General features: G+C 38.8%; 1 protein-coding gene across 1 annotated transcript in view; it reads left to right on the plus strand.

Annotated features, from left to right (window-relative positions):
- The first annotated feature begins 3,630 nt into the window (after positions 1-3,630).
- RORB (RAR related orphan receptor B) overlaps positions 3,631-20,355 on the plus strand; it is a 52,113-nt gene continuing 35,388 nt past the window's right edge. Inside the window, 4 exon segments of the mRNA XM_057373145.1 lie at positions 3,631-3,708; positions 11,278-11,290; positions 15,260-15,345; positions 19,552-19,693. Coding sequence (XP_057229128.1) covers positions 3,631-3,708; positions 11,278-11,290; positions 15,260-15,345; positions 19,552-19,693 — 319 coding nt within the window.

A 20,355-nucleotide genomic window follows, 5' to 3' on the forward strand; every position in this document is an offset into this window, starting at 1 on the left:
GCCTTGGTCCATCATCTCTGCTAGGGACAGAGGCAAAGAATGCAGTGAACACCTTAGCCTTGTCCCTGTCCCTGTTAAAGGTGACCATCCTCATCCTGTAGTGGGCCAGTGTTACCTCTGCACTGCCTTTTGCTATTGAGCTCTCTAAAAAAGYTCTCTGTGTTGTGCCACACAATTCTGGCTAGAATACAGTTGATCTTTGGGTGCATGAATTTTCTCCCTACAGTGGCAGCAACATGTCCGTATTCCTCCCATGCCACCTGACCTTGCTTCCACTGKTCAGGTGATGTGCTTTTTTGCCTTATTTTTGAGACAAGATTCCTGTTYAGCCAAGGAAACCCAGTAGATGCCCCACCTGATTGACTTCGGACATTTGGGAATTTCTGCTCCTGTGCCCTTTGGAGGGGRCATTTAAAAAATGGCCACCACTGATGGTCCCCAGCACCTGCAAAAACATTTCCCCATGAGACCTTGCTTACTGATTCCCTAAGCAGCTTAAAGCTTGCTTTCCTTGTGTCCAGAGTTGAGGTTTTGCTGGCACTTTATCTTACTTCTACAGAGATTTTAAATTCGATCACTTCATGTGATCATGATATTTTAAATTCAGTCACTTCACTGTGGACAAGACTTTGGTGGTTGTGGCCAATCTTCACTTTGCTCCCAACATCCACCCTGTTGACAAGCAGTGGATCAAGGAGGGCATCTTTCATACTTAGTTCCTTTAGGACCTGTTCCATAAAGCTGTCATCCAGGTTTTTAAAAAAGTTTCTTCATGACCTCTCTGTGGTCACRCAGGAAAAACCACAGGTTACTGGTAGTGTGCACTCTCTCTCTCACACAGCGGGGTGTTTTGCTTCTGGTCCACACTGGTGGGCCCTGGGATGTTTCTGTCTTGCTCAAGTCCTTTGAATCTGTCTGCAGTCTTTCCACAGCCAAGGTGCAGCCAAGAGAGTGGAACAAAGATCTTGGTATTGCTGAAGTTGGGTAGGTACCCGACACGCTGTTCATTCTGCTTTCATTGACATCAGTACCAGTGAGTTGATGTGTGATGATAATTGCACTCYGTACAAACTCTGGCAAATGGAATGTGTACACTTGACCTCATCTGGGTCTACATTTGCTGCTTGCTCCCTCCCCCCCAGACTCTTCCCTTTCCTTACCCCCTCTTGGAGCTGGAGAGAAGAATTGAAAGCTCAAATGGTGAAGATCACAGGCTGGGGTAAGAGCAATTTACTGGAAGGAGCAATGAGATCCGTATTAATAACGAAGCGTACAATATAGACAAAGGATTCACGCGTGATTCCTTGGAAACAGCATTTCTCAGTTGCATGCTCCAGCTTAGAGCCAGCATTACCTGATGTATCCACTTGTCCTCCTTCTGCCACACTTAGYCAACCAGAAGGGAACCCTTTCTCCCTGGAAGACTCCCTTTCCTCCTCCCCCAGCAATGACATGAGGTGGTAGAGAATAATCTCCGTGTCCTATCCATGCCCTGCCTTGTCTACTGCAAAAATTAAATGTGGCCGGAGCCAGGACARGCTACATCTATCTTCTCTTAACAAGAGTCAGGTTGCTAGGTGGAAGTGAATTCCACTGTGCCTCTCTCCTGATCTCCACRTTTGTTATCTCTGAAGTGATGGCCAGGTTTGTTTTGCATTAGTGAAATAATTTTTACCTCAGCTGTCAGCCAAACCAGATTTTATCTACAAGAAGCTRAAGGACTCCTGAGCTATAGTAGTGCACAGGGTGGCTTCAGCAGACCATGTTGAGTATTTGTTACTTTTACCAAAAAAAAAGAAATACCCAATCAATTTTTTAATTTTATGCTTGTCTTTCAGCAGAATGGTGTTGGTTTTGTGGGAGTTTTTTACTGTACTTCTATGATCAGTTTCTGTGCAACAATTTTGTATAGTTTATTTTCTCTCTAAAGTGCTGGGATGAATTGTTTACATTCGTTATTTCCGTAGTTCATTCTGTGATTGTATGTGTTATAAAATACTATTTACTACTCAGCAAATTAGACTGATGAGAGAATTAACTCACTTAGGAATAAAGCTAATATCCAAATTGTTCAGTGGTGCCAAATTCCTTCCTTTTTTAATGTGGCAGTTTAAAACACAGCAGGATAATTAAGCCCACTCAAGMTACTCCCTTTCCCCCACCCTCTTCTGATAGTGGAAGAAACACTAGGGAAGATTATAAACTGGAATCACACTTCAGTGAAAAATCACAGTAATGACAAAARTATTAATAAAAGAATGTAAAACAGAGAGTTTTGCACAAAAAAAGGGTGTTTTCCACTGAGCAAACAAAACACTTCCCAAAGACAGCACCCAAGRTTTTCCCAGACAAAGTCAGAAATGGTGACTGGCCCCATGCTGGGCCACATGGTATATGGGAAAACAAAGGCAGTGTATGTCAGGGAGAGTCAAGGCTTAACCTCCCTCTCSCAGCACAAAAACATTGGAAAAGCAAGGACAAGGCAAAACCTCGTGGTRCCTGGGAGGGCTCTGTAGCAGGTCAGGGGAGCCTTGTCCTGGGCCTKGCTTCTTGGGAGCAGGAGTGGAGCTCTCAGCAGTTCTGGCTGCAGCTGCTGTGGTTGCAGCTCATCYGGACTCTGCTCCACTCTGCCGCTGTTTTCCTTTTCTGTCTTTAGCACCGACCTGAAAAGGTGCAGCTCAGAGGAACTGCAGTGGCAGAGGGGTGCTGGCTCTGCCAGGCTGACCCCAAAGCTTCCACAACTCGTCCCTTGAGCCCATGAAAGGACAGCAGCCCTGCCACTGCTGGCCCTGGCTCCCTCCTGCTGAAACCATACCCTTCAACGTGATATGGGTGGTACAGAATTAAACAGTGCTGGAAACTCCACCCTTTTTCTCTTTAAACACTTCACTCAAACATATTTATCATCTAGAAAAATAATCTTCCTATTGAACACAGGCAGTGTTTTGTCATGAATGTGCAAATAGGACTTTTCTATGCTCATTGCAGGAARTYTGGAACTAGATGACCCTTTAAGGTYCCTTCCAGCCCWGACTATTCCATGGCTCTATGGTCTATTTGTGTTCRAAGAGTTAAGAAGAAAGCTGGGTGCGTGGTGATCCCATTTACTGAGATTGTATGTTGGTTCAGGCTATTAAGCCAGCTCATCGGACAGTTTCGTGGTCAAAAGGAATCTTAAAATGCTTGGATTTCAGAATCTTAAAATGCTTGTTTTAATCTGTGCTGTAGATGAGTGGAGTTTTCATTTTGTATTTGTTTGGCTCTTGACATTATACTCTTCAACATAAAGTTTTTTCAACTGAGAGTCAGTGGGGTACATTTCTAGAAACAAAAACTGAATATTGTATTAGATTTCTGCAAGAGTTAAAATACTTACATKTTTTTCTGGGACTGAGGTCTCATTACAAAATGTAAATATTGATTAGACTTCTGCATCCAAATTCTGCCTGTCCTGTGTTAGGACCCAATTGTTAAGGGATGCCTCTGCCTGAATTGAGGTACAAACAAGACCATATACCAAAGTCAATTGTATGTATTTTTTTAAACCATAAATGTGAGGTAGAGGCAGAGATAGAAATAGAAAGAAGGGGGAAAGAGAGTGAGGGATTCAGTGAAAGATAGCACCACCGCATGGATTACTGCAGCATCCTGCTCATCCTTCTTCACACGCGTGTGCCGAATGCTGGGAGTTCTGAAATGTTCCGTGAGGTATAGATGCTGTTCCCATACCATGGGAAAGCTGTTCCTTTCTCACAGTTTGCCGTGGTGGGAATTTTGTCTGGATAGGTTACCCCGATCTGCTTCATCCGGCCTTGTGTCTTCTTCTTGTTGCCATCTGCATTTTTCCTGCAGTCTGCGGGGTGGAATTTGCCCAGTGTGCTAATTCCAAACCTTCACRTCCATTTAGGTCTGGTATTAATATCTCCCTATTTGCCATCTGTGTTTTTCTTRAGTTCCTGTTGTGGTGGCTTATTTTATGAGAACTTCCTTCTCTGACAGTGTTTGAGATAGTTCATTGTATTGAGTCCTTACACCCTGAAGCCTGTAGAGGCAGAGCACATCCAACAGGACATACAGTGGGATTTATTAGGGTGCTAGTCAAGTGATAGTTCTTGATCTGAAARCCTGTGTGTCTGTAATCACTGCTCAGTACCAGCTCAGTACTAAATCATGCATCAGAAGGGTATGTAGTATTTGGCAGCAATCTATTGGTTTCTTTCTGACTCATGCAGAACTAATTTTCAGTTACACAAATTAGAGAGGGAAAAGAGGGGAAAAAACCCACTTAAATATTGTTCATTTCTTTTGGCCATTTCTTTGATCCATGTGTTTTATCTGAGAGGAAAGCAGTGTGTCTAATGGGAAACTGTAATATTTTATGAAACAGTGAGACTTGAAGATCTTGTTAGGCAATCAGTACTTCAGCAGAATGAAATGCTGTTGCAACAGAAGGAAAATTATACACCAATTATTTACCCAGTCAAGAAAAATTATGCTCCATAACATCAAAGGGCTTCGATTAATGAAATAACGGAAAACTGCTTTTTACCAGGCCAGGAAATATTTATTCATCAAAATGCCACAGGCCAAGAGTTTGAGACTGTTTAAGATTATAAAGACAATTTAAGATTATAAACCCACAGCAACACATGTAGGCTATATGTGACTGGTTCTAGAAACAGACATGAAAAAAAGAGCTGTGTAATGCTTTTGCAGATTGAAATTAGTTGTTGCAAGTAATGAACTCATCCTGTTCTTTATTATCCCTCAAATAATGTTTTCAGTATTTTTGGGAAAATATCTTTTCAGCTGGAGTATTCCCAGCTCATGTGTTTGTTTTCTGTACATATCCCAATCTCCAGTAATTCTTCTTATTTTCATAAACTTCAAAACTCTCATYTAATACTTCCTTTTGCATTGGATTCTTTATTTAAAAATTTTTCAATTATGTTATCTAATCCAAACAAGCATTCAAAGCAAAGTGGCTGAGATGGCAGTTCTGAACTGTTTTTTTCCAGTAGTGTGCAGGATTAACAGTTTTCTGTATGTATCAGGTGAACTGAATCTTGAAAGTTAAGTCCTCTCTGTTTTATCTTTGGCACAAATTCCGAGGAAATGAATATGCAGCGTTAGTAAGGCAGAACTCTTAGAATCTGAATCAGCCCTTATTCCAACAGTTTCTTTATGCAAAAGGTTAGGGCACGAGAAAACGGATTAAAAAGGAAAGGTTACCTGGAAGTGAAGTAACAATGCAGCAGAATTGATATATAATGTGGAGGTGAAAGGAATTCTTTCTGAGCACAGAAAATGCACAGAGACTCAGAAGGGAAAAGTGAATTAGTGARAGGCAATGCATGTAACATACTAGCTTTCTTGCAGAAGTGGTCTCTTGTTATGTACTCTTTCACTTATTTTATTTTCGACAGAATGCCTGTGTAAAACTTGCATTGTATTCAGCTGCACCACATTTGGTCCATAACAGCCACAGAATGCCTTTGCAAGTGTAACACATGAACCAGGATGCAATTCTAGTCATCATAGAAGCCTAGGGGTGAAAAAAACCCAGTAGTTCCAGGCTCTAAGTAGCTCTGTTAGAGATTGATATGAAGAGCTTACCCCTAAGTTCCCCTTTTCTGTAAAACCTGAGGGCAGCTGGGATTCAATTAATATTCCTTTCAYGTAATGGATGTTCAACAGGAAAAAATCAGACAGGTCTGTCACATGACATTGGAAAACACTGGAAGAAAATCTACTTTTTAGCTCTGGCTGAAAGTATATAGGCAGGATATAGATGTCATTTCACAACATGGGGATTTTTTCTGTAATAATTTGGCATCTTACATCTGCCACTCTAATCCTCTATGTCATAGATATATTTGAAACAAAAACTGATGACAAAGGAAAGCTGAGATTTATTTTCAGAATTTCCAGAAAAAAAGAAATTTAAAATCATTGGACTGAAATAGGAAATTCATACATTAATAGAGTATCAAAAGAAAACATTRTTTCATTACTTAGTGCCTCCAGCAGTCTTCTTCCCTTCTTTAATGAAATGGAACAGTCTGTGCCTTATTACTTCCTCCATTTAATCKTGTTAATGCAGTCTGCTAAGACTCCACTTTTGCAACAGCACAGGTGTAATTGTGAATAAATAGGCTAGTAGGAAGACTACTGTTCTGCTYCTGGAAGTCTTATGTATTTACAACAAAATGTGTGATACTCAAACCAAAATAAAATCTGATGTAACTGGTAAGTTGAAATATTTTTATTCTTCACCTCCTTAACAATATGGGACATTACAGTGAAAAATAAAGAGGGAAATATTAAACATGTACAAGTCCACCCTTGAGACAACTGCACTTGGAGTGTTAGTAAAGATTAATTCTTCCAACTGCGTTTAAAAGATGGCAAATTAAATTGGTAAGTAGACAGCTGGTAAGTAGAACATTTTTTCAAACAGCGACAGATGCAAATCCAAGAATATCTCCAGCTGATTTAAATGCTTATCAAAAGATGGGGCAAAGATTTRAATAGGAATGTGCAAAAGTGAAAATCCATAGTGATTATCAAAAATATGAAGAAATATGAAGACATTAAAAAAGCTCTAAGAAGGCAACATCGGAATTATTTCAGAGTCCTKTCAGACTGAAATCACTGTTTTTGTTTGTTATTGCCTGTGTCTCTTATAATTTTGCCTTGTAGGAGTTGTAATATATCTAAAGGTATTGCAAGGAAAATGTATTGGAAACTGTTCCTTTGACTGTCTTGGCAGTCACACAAATCTCAGACAATGCAAAATAGATCCTTATTTTGCTGGGCTGATATAATCTTAACAGTGCAACAGTCCTCATTTTCCTTGGAGATTTTGTATGGCATAGAATTCTGCGTTTGAGTGGTAACTGGAAGTCTCGGAATTTGTGTATATCAAAACGAAACTGTGCAGGTAAAGGGGGAGGAGAGGAGGGATACAAAGGTTGTCAGTGTGCTGCAACTGCAGTCCAGTAGCAAAGAGCTGGAGAATGAGCATGCTGCCACAGGCAGAAGAGCTAAGAATAGCCACTACACCCTCCTTCTTCTACATGAATTAAGTTCTAAGTTAGTTTCCATCCCATTCCAGCAAGCAGTAATACTTGGCTGGTTGTGAGGAAAGATAAGGTTGTGTGTGACCCCACAGCCTGGAAAACAGATCTTCGCAGCATGTTCCTGCAGCATCTCTCTCTGTGTTGCTCRGCTTTGTGACTGTACAGCAGAGATCTGTGCGTATCTAACACAAGGAATTAACTTTAAGGTTCTGACTACTATACAACCATTTCAGCCAGGTTTGACAGGCAAAATGGATTGTAAATATTTATCATGGTGTCTGAACTCTTCTTTTGCAAAGTTCACTAGTCCATTTACCCAGAAAGGAAAAAAATACAGCCATGGATTGTTGTCTTCAGGAAAGAATAGGTCAGAAATACGTGTCACATTCTTAAGCAGCTTTCTGAGTAAGAAGTAAGGGGGGGAAAATAATTTTTCCTGCTAAATGCCTGATATATTATGAAAGAGTTTAAATAAAACATCCACAAATTACAACAAACAGTTTGCAGAGTAAATACTAAGTATAATTCTCRTAGGAAAGAAGTTTGATATGCAACATTTTCTGTATAGGCTGCCATTTTTTGGCTAAGTGCACTTTGACTGTTTAGAGTTGCGTGGAAAACATGGTCATCACTACTCAGTCATCCTGACCAGCTTATATAAACACTAGCTAAAGCTGCTGAAGATTATTTGCAGAACATTGGATCTGATGAGCTCAAATATAAGATAGCTTGGGTAGTATAATATTTGGGATTACCATAATAATCTCTTTAGGGAAAGTGTGCAGTATCAGCAGAACCATTGCTTGAGTCTTTGAGGGAAGCAGAAAGTGTACAGTAATAATTCAGCATATATTATATACTTAAACCTTTCCCTATGAATATGGCAAATTTCTGAGCTGTTTATGSGGTCCARGATAAGGCCTTGATCATTTGGTTMAGTAACTGTGGTTTAACTCACATGYGGAACCCAAATCATCAGTTAGGCAACATGTTTTTGTTGTGTAATAACCTGTGTTACTGTCGCACCATCCTTTGAAGTTACCCACAAAATTTCCATCAATTTGAGTTAGTAGGGAAAAGAGTTCATAGATTAATACTGAGAAGTCCACATTGAGAAGCAATGAAAGTGCTTCTATATGGATGTGCAGAAGGCTAGGTGAGCTATCAAAGTTTACTGGTCCTTTGACAGTTGCTCACCTCTGTGAGCACAGCCTTTCAGGGATCAWGTTTTGAGCCATAGCTTCTGACAAGGGATCTGAGTTCTGTTTTCTGGGATCTGGGCAATGGGCTGTACTCCATTAGTCATCCCTGCCCTGCAGATGATACAGGCAGTTCTGCTTCTCTTCTGCTTCCTTCCTTGCCTGTGAACCATTCCAAAAAATCTGGGAAAGCCCTGAACACTTGCACATTATGCACTTCCGCCACTCTGTTTTGTCCAAATTGAAGAAACAAATAAGCTTCTAGGCAGCAATCTGACCTTTGTCAGATTCCTAATATCTTTGGTGTTTCACTGAGTGCTGGGCTGACATTCTTGGCCTCAGAGCTGCACAGTATTTTTTTGGAGTCCAGGAAATTGCATCACACCACTGTCTTGTGATAACCCAATGGAAATCCATATTTTCTATTAATTTACAAATTATTTAAATTAAATAATTAGTTCTGCAGAAAATAAAAGATACCTAATACAAAAGATATCATTATCTTTACAACATTATATCACTGCTCTTAAGATCAGTACTTTTATTTTTGCTCACAACTACCTCTGCTGTACAGGGAACCATCCAGCCTTGGAGATCTTGCAGCTTTTTTAGTTGACCRCCAAAACTAATTTCATCTTGAGTAGTTATCTGTAATCTTTTTAAGCTTGAAGTTCTTTTCTCCTTTCTAAGRTATGATAAGAATCTAGGGGTCCAAAAGTATTTTAAAAAGAATGTAGCCCTTGGGAGCRAAAGCAGTTCTTTCAAAAAGAATGCATCCTTTTGTCTAATAAAAGGTTTTAAATCTGTCTGAAAATCTCATTTCATTTGTGTCCCTAGACCATCACAAACATAAGAACCTTTTACTGTTCATTAATGTTTAAATAATAATGTTGATCCAGCATAGTTACACTTGGGAAAGGAAATCAACAGTATTTGTACAAAACATTTTTTCTTATTGGAATGCATATTAGCAGTTATGGAAAAGGTTGGTTTACTGTGTTCATTTATCTCCATATAATTTCACCTTCTCTGCTAAATGCATCATTCTTTCCAGACTTGTTTCAAAATTACAATGTAACAAAAGATAGATAATGTGAACAATTTTAAACTACCTTAATCTTTGGAGCAACCATAATAATTTGAACTCACATTATTCATCTGTTTCAAACCTTTTGACAGAGGTCGGTAAACATTACTGCAGCCATGAAACTCATGAAGGTGTCTTCCAAAGTTTGTATTTACAGTTCACATATAGGTATGTTCCTTCATATGCAAAAAGGCTAATATGTAATGTAATTTTAAAACTTCCCATCACTCTACAGACATTTAAGGTTTGATCTTTCATTTTAATAGATTTTAAATGCAYACAATAAGATTTTAAATGCACACTATGTAAAAACTTTCCATAAAAAACCTTGAGATTTCAAAATATTCTTTTCCAATAGTCTTCAGAATACCCATGCAGTAAAAGGTAGAGTTCATCTGTGAGAAGAGTTGGTATACAATTTTTTGTATTGTATATATATATCTTACATTTTTTCAGGGTATGTTGTTTGTGGKTTTTTTTCTTTGTTTGTTTKGGGGTTTTTTGGTTGAGTTTTTTGATAAGTTTTTTATTTTGTTTTGGGGATTTGAGTTTGGTTTTGCTTTGGGGTTTTTTTGRTTGATTGCTTTGTTTTGYGGGTTTTATTTTTCAATTTCTCCCCATTGGAAAATCATGAAAGAGGAAGGGAAAAAGAAAGTGTATTACCAAATGRCCTTCCAAGTGACACTGGTTATAAACTAAAAGATCTTCAGCTAAGGGTATAGGACGATGAAGGAAATCAGACATGACAGTTGCATGCATTTATGCAAAAAAATCCCTTTTTTTTTGCACCAATGTATCCCATTTCTATTTTGAGCAGTGATCTATCAGGTTTCACRGTATCCAAATTCCAGGACTATGACTTACATTGATATTCATGACWCATTTTTGCATATCATGGACAGATGACATCTGCCTGCTCAGTGAGATAGAGAGCTACACAAGAACTGCTGCTTCTTGGGATTTGTATATCTGCTCAAGAGATGTAGGACTGGCATATTTGAGAATCATCAGTTTTGCTGCTCTAACAAAGTCCAGGGGGCAGATGCACAGTCAGAGTTTAACGTATCACCGCAAAAGTGCTAAGATTTTATAAAAACATTATTTCTCTGAGTGAATTTTGTCATATGACTTTATTCTAATGGCTCATTTGGGGTATAATTGACAGCTGATACATCTAAAGACACATTAATTAACATCATCTGGAGTTAATTAATTTGCTGAGATATTACTAACTATATAGGTCTCACTGTATAAAGTGTGACARAGGCTGTAAACACAACTAGTATCCTCAGCTGTTTATTTTCAGATTATTAAATACAAATGCACAGCACCTRAAGTCTTGCTGTGAAACCAAAGAACATCAATTCCAGTTGCAAAGAGAATGCCAAGATCTATTTGACAGCCAAACTTACCATGGAAACTTTTGTTGACCATAACTCGCAAGGAAAAAAAGCATTTCCTACTCACAGAGGTAGGATAAAAAAGACACAATTGGCAAGTAGGTAAAAATGCTGAATGTACTTAATTTGAAACCACTTAGGGATAGAAACATGAAAATTAACTAGGCCAATCTACCAGCATTTTTCAAGGAGCTCCAACAAAAGGATGATGAGAACTCTTGAAAGGTGAAGCAACTGCTTTTTTCACTGCCAGTTCKCTGATTAGGCTTGATGCTTCCAAGTGCAATCCCTCCTGGATCAACAAATTAGAGAAAGGACTTCCTTTTCAACGTTGATGCCTGACATGTTTTATTAACATTTTTGATCAAGAGCTAAATATTGAATGCTCTTTTTTCTCCCTTAAACCAAAGCTACAGAATAGGGAGATTATAATCCTGTCTCTYCCAAGTGAACTTTTTAGGTATTAAACTGAAATGATATAAAACATGAGTTTTGGTTTTTCCTTTTAGGCATCGTATGCATGTGAGTGACAATTCCCACAAATACACATCAGACACATTAGCTGCCTTGTTGACTCTTTCTTTCAAGAAGAATTCAGAAAATTAACTGTGTTCCATTATGGATTCATTCCTAATTCCCAATATAACATCTTTTGAAACCTGATCATTTTCCTACTTTTAGGATAATGAATTTTGTGCCCAGGAGTAAAATGTTTCACTGCTGAAGAAAAAAAAGAAAAAGACAGCTCAGTGTACTTTGGATTTTTCTTAGGGCAGCATTTGGGCTAATTTTTATTTGAAGATTTTTTAATTACCTATTTGTTTATGTCCAAGTGCTCAGTTCAAATATGTAAGACAATTCTGAATTTGCTTCTCTGATAGAATTCCCCCCTGCTTCCTGTTCTCCTGAGAGAATGAATTTGATTCCAGGTGATTTTCCCATTGGCTGTGGAATATAATTACTAATCATGTCAATTAATTTTTATTAAATTACATTACAATTTGTASAATGTTACATAGAACTGGAGGCAGTTCGCTGTCGTAAAGAGCTTTCAGCTTAAGTATAAATAAGAGACGAGTGCTGTGCATTCTATGGAGCTGAGGAAAGAAGCTACAGCTGGTGGTAGGGAGCAATGTATCCAAACATTATAAAYGTCTGTTTGAACATCTTGGTGATGGTGGTTTTGCAGGCTTTTACTGAGTGATGCATCTCAATGTGTTTATTGAAAAAACTGGACAAATGGACTTAGGCTGAAGCTTGCTCGAAAAGAGGCAGGAGCCACTTTTCTGGCTCATAGTGTCAGAGTAATAAGGGGTGAGAAGGCATCTGGAAAGCCTTTTGAAGTGGACCTAAGAAGTTTGCCCTTATTCTTTCCTCATGTTGACTGCATTGGGAGAAAGTAAGTCTTGTTCCTGTCCTTCTGGAAGTTACCATTGTGGCAACTCTGTTGTTGTTTCTTCATTCAATTTTTGCCTCAATAGGAAGAAAGTGGCTCTTAGTCAATACATTTTATATTTTTTAAGAGTTCAGAAGRAAGGTGCTTATTTTATAATAGCTGTAAAGAGCGACTGGTACACAGCTSCCTGAACTGTTTGTTGGTCTAATAGGTTGAGGGAATAAAAACAATGTAAGATCATAGGTGGACAAACAAAAATGGGATATGCACAAAGTGTAGTAGCTTGTGTCAACCAACAATATCAAAGTTGTGTATTCAGTCATCMTATGGGCCACTCACTTAAGAGTTGAACTTGATGATTCTTCTGGATCCCTTTCAACTCAGGGTATTCTGTGGTCTGTGACCTGTGATTATATCTGCAGAAGAAACATGGTACAGTGTTCATCAGAGTATCTCAAGACTCTTTTGGGAATACAGTGGCTGCTTTTTTTATCTGGCTTCTACAGTCAACATTTTTGTTATGAATCCTGAAATTGTTCTGCTGTTTTATGAAAAAAATACCTGGGGGAGAGTAGCAAAATATAATTTTCCAAACTTACTCATATGCCTTCTGTGTCTTAAGGATGTCTTTTCTGTGAGTTCTTTAAGGCGATATGGTAGGAATTTCCTAGACAATCTGTACTGTACTAATTTATAATGGTTTTGGAATAAAGGTTTGAATTAACTGAAGAGCCGCAAGTCTAAAACATTGTTTACATATTAATTGAAAGTCAGAGCCTAAGCATTTAGGGATTTGATCCACAAATGCAGAGCTTACAATTGTAACTCATGCATGAAATTATTGATTGAGTACAGTAAAAAGTACTGTGCTAACTGCAGTCAGTGTAACAGGATCAATTCATCTTGTTCTGTTCCTATCAGAATCACAAATGGTATATGCAGGTCACAGTAAAAGTATCTTCATATTTTTGTTGTGGTTTTTTCCTGTCTTGTCTTTTCCTGAAGATCATCTTACATTCTTATTTTAGTTCCTACCTCTGACATTGACATGTCTTTGAAACATAAAGCAGCACATGGTCCCAGAGCTGAGACATTGTCCATCTACATGAGTCTGAAGCAGAGACCTGTGAGCAGTTATTCAAACTGGCCTCACAAATAGCAGTGCCTGGAGGCACATGTCTGAATGTTTTTATTATCCCAGTGGCAWAAGGCGTAGGAATCTTTATGCAGGATCAACCTGGAAAAAATTCCAAAGAACTGCAGGTGCTTCTCTGTTAAGGAATTCCCTCTATACAGCATGTATTAGGAACAGTTTTAAAACTGGTTTGCTTGCCTGAGCAAATGGCTTAAAATGTGCTAGATCAGAAATAGTATGTCAGGAAAATGAGCTCACAGTGGTGAGCTGAAACCTCTTCTGCCATCCATGCAAGTTTTTCCTCCCTTGGGAAGTCCCTTGGGATATGCTGTCCCTTGGGATAAGCTGTCCCAAGGGAATAGTTGATTGACTTTGTGCAATAGAGGGCTTTCTAGTGTTCTCCTTGTTCAGTCCCCTATAAGCCTCTACACTAAATAGGAGGATGAAGGAGTAGGGTATGTGATGCACCTTTCAATGGGAACTGTGGTGGTGGCTCACTGGGACACTCTACTGGGTTTTGGTTGTTTAACCACAAAGTGATAGGTAGAGGGAAGTGGTAGGAAGGAAACTCCTGGCTACTGCGTAAAGAGACAATGTAGAAATCWGGCAGAGTCCAGGCTGTATGATCTTATTTTCACAGCATCCAYTGTACAAGCGTATTTAGTGCCTAACTTACAATGTGCAATCATTTTTAAGTATGGGTTTTTTCCAGATTTTTTTAATCTTTTCAACAGCCCAGAAGTTTGAAGTGGGATAGTCTTGGGATTAGCAACTGCACAATAATCTTGTTTTCCTCTCTCACTCCATTTTAGAGTTAAATGTGTCTCATTMAAGTACTAGCAGTTAGCTGTCCTAGTGCTTGGGGTAGCTCTACTAAAAAAGCTTTTCTGCCTGATGAGTGACTTGAGTTCTGGAGAGCTGCTACTGTTCCTGCCCTGGACATGGAGAAACAACATCTGCCAGGGGTACTTTCCAAGTGTAATGCTGCTTCCAAATAGGAGGAGAATAGCAGTAAGGCGTGCATCCTAAATAGAAAAGTGAATGAAGGGGAAACAAAATAAGTTTAAATATTTCTTCTCAATTCATCCGAGAAGGCATAATTTTTCCTTACATTTCAAAATATGTTTTCTGCCTATGTCACGAAAAGAAAGACACGAGATTCAATGTAATCGAGGGAATCAAACAGCTGTGTTAGTAAAAACAAAAAGTATGGAAAATAGTGARATGCTTTTTCCTTCTGAGAATTAAATGACCACTGTTTATAAAAGGAKCTGAAGCATGTCCATATTTAAACATTTTCAGATCATACCTGACTCTCCTAGTACACAGCTACTGGCTACCTGAACTCCATCTGTGGGCCTTGCCTGCCCATGACCGAGTGTTGAAAAAAATAGTTTGAAGAGATGGGGAGRTTGAGCAAGCTTTTACCAACCTGTCTCTGACAGTGCTGTTAGTGACTTTGTGTCTTGAAGATGCAATTTGAAGAAAGTAAAAATGTCATCTTCTCTACTTTGCTTTAAAAAAGGCTTCGAAATACACCATTTATTTCTACCTTAAGTAAAACAGAAAGTCACRAATATTTCAACTGTGTGAGAAAGGACAATCCTGATTATTATGCAGGACCACTGATGACTTGTCTTTAGCAACAACGATGAAATTAACCAGTAAAAAAAAATTATTTAAGAAAGGGAATATGAGGAAAAACTTAGTAATTGTTAGGCATCTTAAAATATTGAAGAGTTTTGTGGGATGTAGCAAAAACTACATAATGTGAAGCATTTAAAATTGGCCAAACCAAAATAGACATACAGTACAAAACAGTTTTGTATTTTTGGGGGTCAACTGATTATCTGCTCTCTCACTCTAAAGATCATCTTTTGGGAAAAAAAAAAAAAAAAAAAAAAAAAAGAAGTTAAATACAATTATATACCAAAAATATCTGTCTTCTTTTCTTTTTCAGCACAAATTGAAGTGATACCATGCAAAATTTGTGGTGATAAATCCTCTGGAATACACTATGGAGTCATCACATGTGAAGGCTGCAAGGTACGAGATTTTAATACAGCACAGTCATCATCATTTGCATTAGCCTCAGGCACCTGTGTACAATGATACACTCTTACCCGCTTTCAAGCAAGTGGTGCCAAAGGCTGTAAAGCCTACTGCTGATAAAGATACATTTCATGCCTAATTTTTCTAGTTGCTTTCCATTTTATCATATAGTCTTTAGAGCTACCCTCCTTGTTTGAAACATGAATTAATTGCATCTGATGCAGTGTAAGCTGAAGCTGGCATCTGTAAGTCACTCCTGTCCTACCTTAAGTCATCTTTGAGAGAGGTGGATTTCTTAACTTGTTTTCTGTACAGCCCATGTGGCATTACTGTTGGCATATGCATTTTAAGAGTTGAGAGGGTGTGCATTTGGTCCTTTTTTATCTTCTTTGCGTTATCTGCAGGCCAAATTGTAATCTCCAAAAGGAAGAATGCCTTACATTAAGAGCAGTATAAACGGATCCTTTGTCTTCTTCCTCATAGGCTTCAGTGCAGGGCAATTGCTGGGAATTGGAGGTTAAAAAAAGAAAAGGGAGCGGGAAATGCATGAAACTCTTCCATGCTGCTTAAATGTATTAATGAATTATCTCAGGCATTAGTTCAAGTAACAGAAATCAGACCCCAAGCAAAGAGAAGAAGAGCTTCAATTTTGATTTTARAAATTGTCTGTAATTTTATTATCAAAGGAATTACATTATTATTCCTRACAAACCAGAATTTCAAACTGCATGTTGGWATTTCAGTTTTAATTGTAAGTGGGAGATTACAAAGATGGAGAGGCAGCATCTCTGATTGCTTCTATGTGGAAATGTAAACTAGGACATTTGAAAATGGATGCCTATTTGCAGAGTGAAATRCAAGTCTGTACTTAATGCTTTACAAAGTATTAGCTGAAAAATCTGAAAATTTGCACCCATTGCAAAAGAAATACTTTAACACCAACCCATTGAAAGCCCATATGCTGGTATATGTCTGTTCTTTCAGGAACATTAACAATTGTAAGCAGAACAATTTACAATGTGTCTTTGTCTTTCTGTGGCACTGGACTAAAAATAAGCATCTTCTTACATCGATCACATGAAACAGGATTAAACTAATTGATCTGATACTTCAAAATCGGCACAAAAGCTACAGAAGAAAACTAAGCAGAAAATTTTCTCTCAGTACTCAGAGCCCAGAGAGTGTTTAGGGGTGTAGTCTCCCACAGAAGTAATTAGGGTTAATGCTGGCCCTTGTGTGTGCCTCAAGAGGAGATGATACCACTGTGCTGTGTGAGTAGACTGCTTATTGAGATAAAAGGATTCTCTTCCACTTTTAACAGTTTTAACCTTGTTGGGTTTGTGCCAGTTTTGCTGTATCAGATCAATTAGTCTAATCTTGTTTTGTGAGCCTGTGTGAAAAATATAGGTTGGTTTTTCACATCAGTTCCACTGGGAGGCATCTCAGCCTGTCAGAGTTGGGGTAAGCGCTGTTTCTGGCAGGGCAGCTCTGCTGTCCATTTAAGTGCCTAGCATTTAAATAACTRAGCACTCGGCCTGCATATGGGGTATCGCTGGATTTTTTTGTCTCAAGGTCTTAGAAATCTGAAATAATTGAAAGTGGAGGCCATGTGTGAAAGAAGGGGAGTTAGAATCACTCCATAAGCATGCACACATGTTGACCCAGGCACCACGCAGCTGCAGCATTTCAARACACAGCACCCCAGAATTACAGTGCCAATGGCAGGGCTACATGCTTCAAGGAAAAGGAAATCCTTTAACTCTGTGTCCCTGTGCTGCTTCAAATCAGTGTTATAAGTGCTTAAGGGCCATCATAAATATTCCTGTTGGTTTGTATGCATGCCTGCCTATGCTGAATGTGCACGTGCAGAGGACCTGCTGCACCCACTGAGTCAGTTTGCAGCTCTGACACTATTCYTCAGGAAGGGGTGAAACCTGAAGATGAGTTTACATCCCATCTGTCTGTGGCACMTTCTCTGCTAAGAAGCCTTTTGTCATTTCTTGTGCCTACATCCAGAGCAAAGTACTTTCTGCCACTCTTTGGTCATGACTTAGAAAGCAGTTCATTGGGATATTTCCTTTCTCAGACTGGCTGTTGGTGCTGGATGAAGTGATCTATTCAAGATGCAGAAAGACTTGCTGTCCATGTTGGAAGCACTGGGAAACCTGCCTTTAAMTCTTTAGCTCCTCAGTAATGTGCTACATCTTTCTTCATGCAAAACGGAATTATTCCATTATTCCATTTTACTACATTTTAGTAAATGTAGCCAAATCTATATAAAGAGACCATAAAAATGAAATTAAAGGATTGTGTATAGATCTTATGCAGGAGAATGAGAGCATCAAATTCTCCTCAGATGGATTAATTACCTCCTGTAAATTAATTTTGTTATGTAACCCYTTGATAGATAATATGGTCCTTTTTTCCCTGGGAGGGCAAATAAGAAACAAATTCCTCTGAGATGAGATCAACCTTAATGGGARCAGAAAGTACTGCAGGAGAAGGCACTGTCATTGCTAGATGGTTGTGTGTGTGTTTTTTAACCTTATTTAATGTTCTCTCAAATCCATATTGACATAGATGCTGCTAAAATCTAAACCTAGAAACAGAAAACCCTTCACAAGTCAAACCAAAATTGGCTGTAAACTTCAGTGAAGAGATCTGCAATTAGCATCCATTTATTCTTAAATTAAATACACCTCCACCATTTCAGGAGCATTTTGGTCAGCTAAGATCAATTAAGTTTCCATCAGAATTTTTCTGAGTTCCCCCAAAGGACACCTATTTTCTAAAAAGTGCAAATCATAAAATTTAATTTATGTTTTAKATACACTGTAATCATTGATAGAGCAAGCTTGAGCCGGTTCAAGTGTGTCTCTATGCTTGACTTCAAGAACTAGCACTGCCAGAGTCCTTGCTGGAACACCATGCCTGTCACCTGTTACTGACACCCCACAGCACCCTCATGCAGTTCGAGTGAGAGTTCACGTGTAACCTGTAGCAAGTGAGTTCAGCCTGTAGCATTGTCACCTTGTGAGTTTTTGCTCAGTATTAACATCCACCATCCTGTGCCGAGATACGCTGTTTTTTCCCCGATACATGAAGTCAGCTGTTGCTTTCTGACTTCATTCCAAGGTGTTTACAAGCCAGCCCAAAAAGGCACAAGAACTTTGGTATAATTTCTGGTGACTGATACAACTGCAGTAATCATATTTCTGCTGTTTTGCTACTCATGGCCTCCTGTAGTGGCCAGGCTATCCTTCAGCTTTCCCGCTATGCAACCRACAGCTGATTGCATTTAAAGTTGCCATACTGATTAAGGAGCTTCTCTATTTTGTTTTTTTTTTTTCTTACTGGACTTGCAGGTCCTCCTGACCTTCTTTTTTTTTTCTTTAATTTATTTAGTATATCTTTTTTGTTTGTTTGTTTTTCTTCATCGCTGGGTTCATTCTTCTTGTCACCTCAGCTTCTTCATGTTCCTTCTACCATAACAGTATCTTTTGATACCACTCTTGGCACCACCTCATAGCAACTGGAAGCTCATAAGGACTCCTATACTTCCCCTCTAGCCCTCAGATCTCTAGACAAACAGCCCATGGAAAATRCCATTACATTCTCATGGTAGTATCTAAAGGTGTTGCTTTCTCCTTTGTGTGTTGGCTTTACTTGATACAGTCATTATATCCTGGTGCTTTTGTGAAGCTTGTATTTGAATTACTTCACTCCTGAAGCATATGCCTGTCCAGATCAGATCAACATTTGCCAGGTTAAAGTGAAGCGCAGATTTCAGCTTCTCATGCTGTGCATAGCCAGAAATAGTTACTAGCAGTCTCTTCATTAAAGGGAGAAATTAGTCAAAACAAGTGCTTTTAGGTCAYCTTTTACACTGAAAAGCTTTTCCTATATTAGGAGCAAGCGTTAGATTATACATGGTCATTATTGCACAATAAAAATGCATTCTCTAACATTACGTGAGTTTTAACAAAATTATATTCTTTACCRAATAATGCACCAGTCTTACTGTAAGTAAATGTTCTTTAGTACAATGCCACCATATCTGCAGAGACAGCATAAGTAACAGTGCACTAAATAAGAGTTTACTGTGGTTGTTTGCATGCTTTTCWGTGTGTGTGTGTGTCCCCATGCACACATGTAAGTGCTCGTGGTAACACTTGGTCTTTCCTGCTCTCTTGCACCAAGGGGTTCTTTCGGAGGAGTCAGCAGAACAATGCATCCTACTCCTGTCCAAGACAGAGAAACTGTTTAATTGACAGGACAAATAGAAATCGTTGCCAACACTGCCGACTGCAGAAATGTCTTGCCCTGGGAATGTCTCGAGATGGTAAGGAGTCAAATTTGTGCCTCACATCTAAGCCCTTTGAAACTTTCTTCACTGCTGACTTACTTGAGCTCCCTGCAGATTTCTGCAAAAAGAGAGAGGAGAAGCTCCGTGCTTTGTAATGCGTGCACTGTGAGACAATCTTTGCCATTCGGTTAACAATGAAGGCTATTTTCATGGAGAGGGGTGGGGAAAATCACAAAATGGAGAACAGCATTAGTTTGGAACAGAAAGTGTTAAAAGCATAATATGTTACTCTAATCAAAAGCACAGATCACAAAAAAAATCACCTCTGGAGAGGTGGGTTTATATCAAGCATTATATTAAACATTAACATTTATCTTAAATATTGATGTCCAGAAGCATCCATTTCCCTGAGATCTCTGAAGGTCTGTGGTAGTATGTGGGCACAACCCTACACAAATTTACACCTTGATAGCATTAGGGGTTTCTGTTGTTTTTTTTTCAAAACACTTGACAAAGTATTTTGTGTTGGCAAAAAAACCCATTTCTTTTACCTGCACATTGCCTCTTGTCCCTGTCTGGGTCCATAGAAGAATGTTTCCTAGTTTAGCACTGAAAATGGATCCTACACCAGAGGAAAACTCCACAGTCTGTGCCATCAGAGGATCCTTTGGTCCTTATAGACCACAGCTGCAGGCAGT

This window comes from Malurus melanocephalus, unplaced genomic scaffold (assembly GCF_030028575.1).
Source record: "Malurus melanocephalus ecotype Western Australia unplaced genomic scaffold, MMel_1.1 scaffold_7, whole genome shotgun sequence".
Classification (NCBI taxonomy): domain Eukaryota; kingdom Metazoa; phylum Chordata; class Aves; order Passeriformes; family Maluridae; genus Malurus; species Malurus melanocephalus.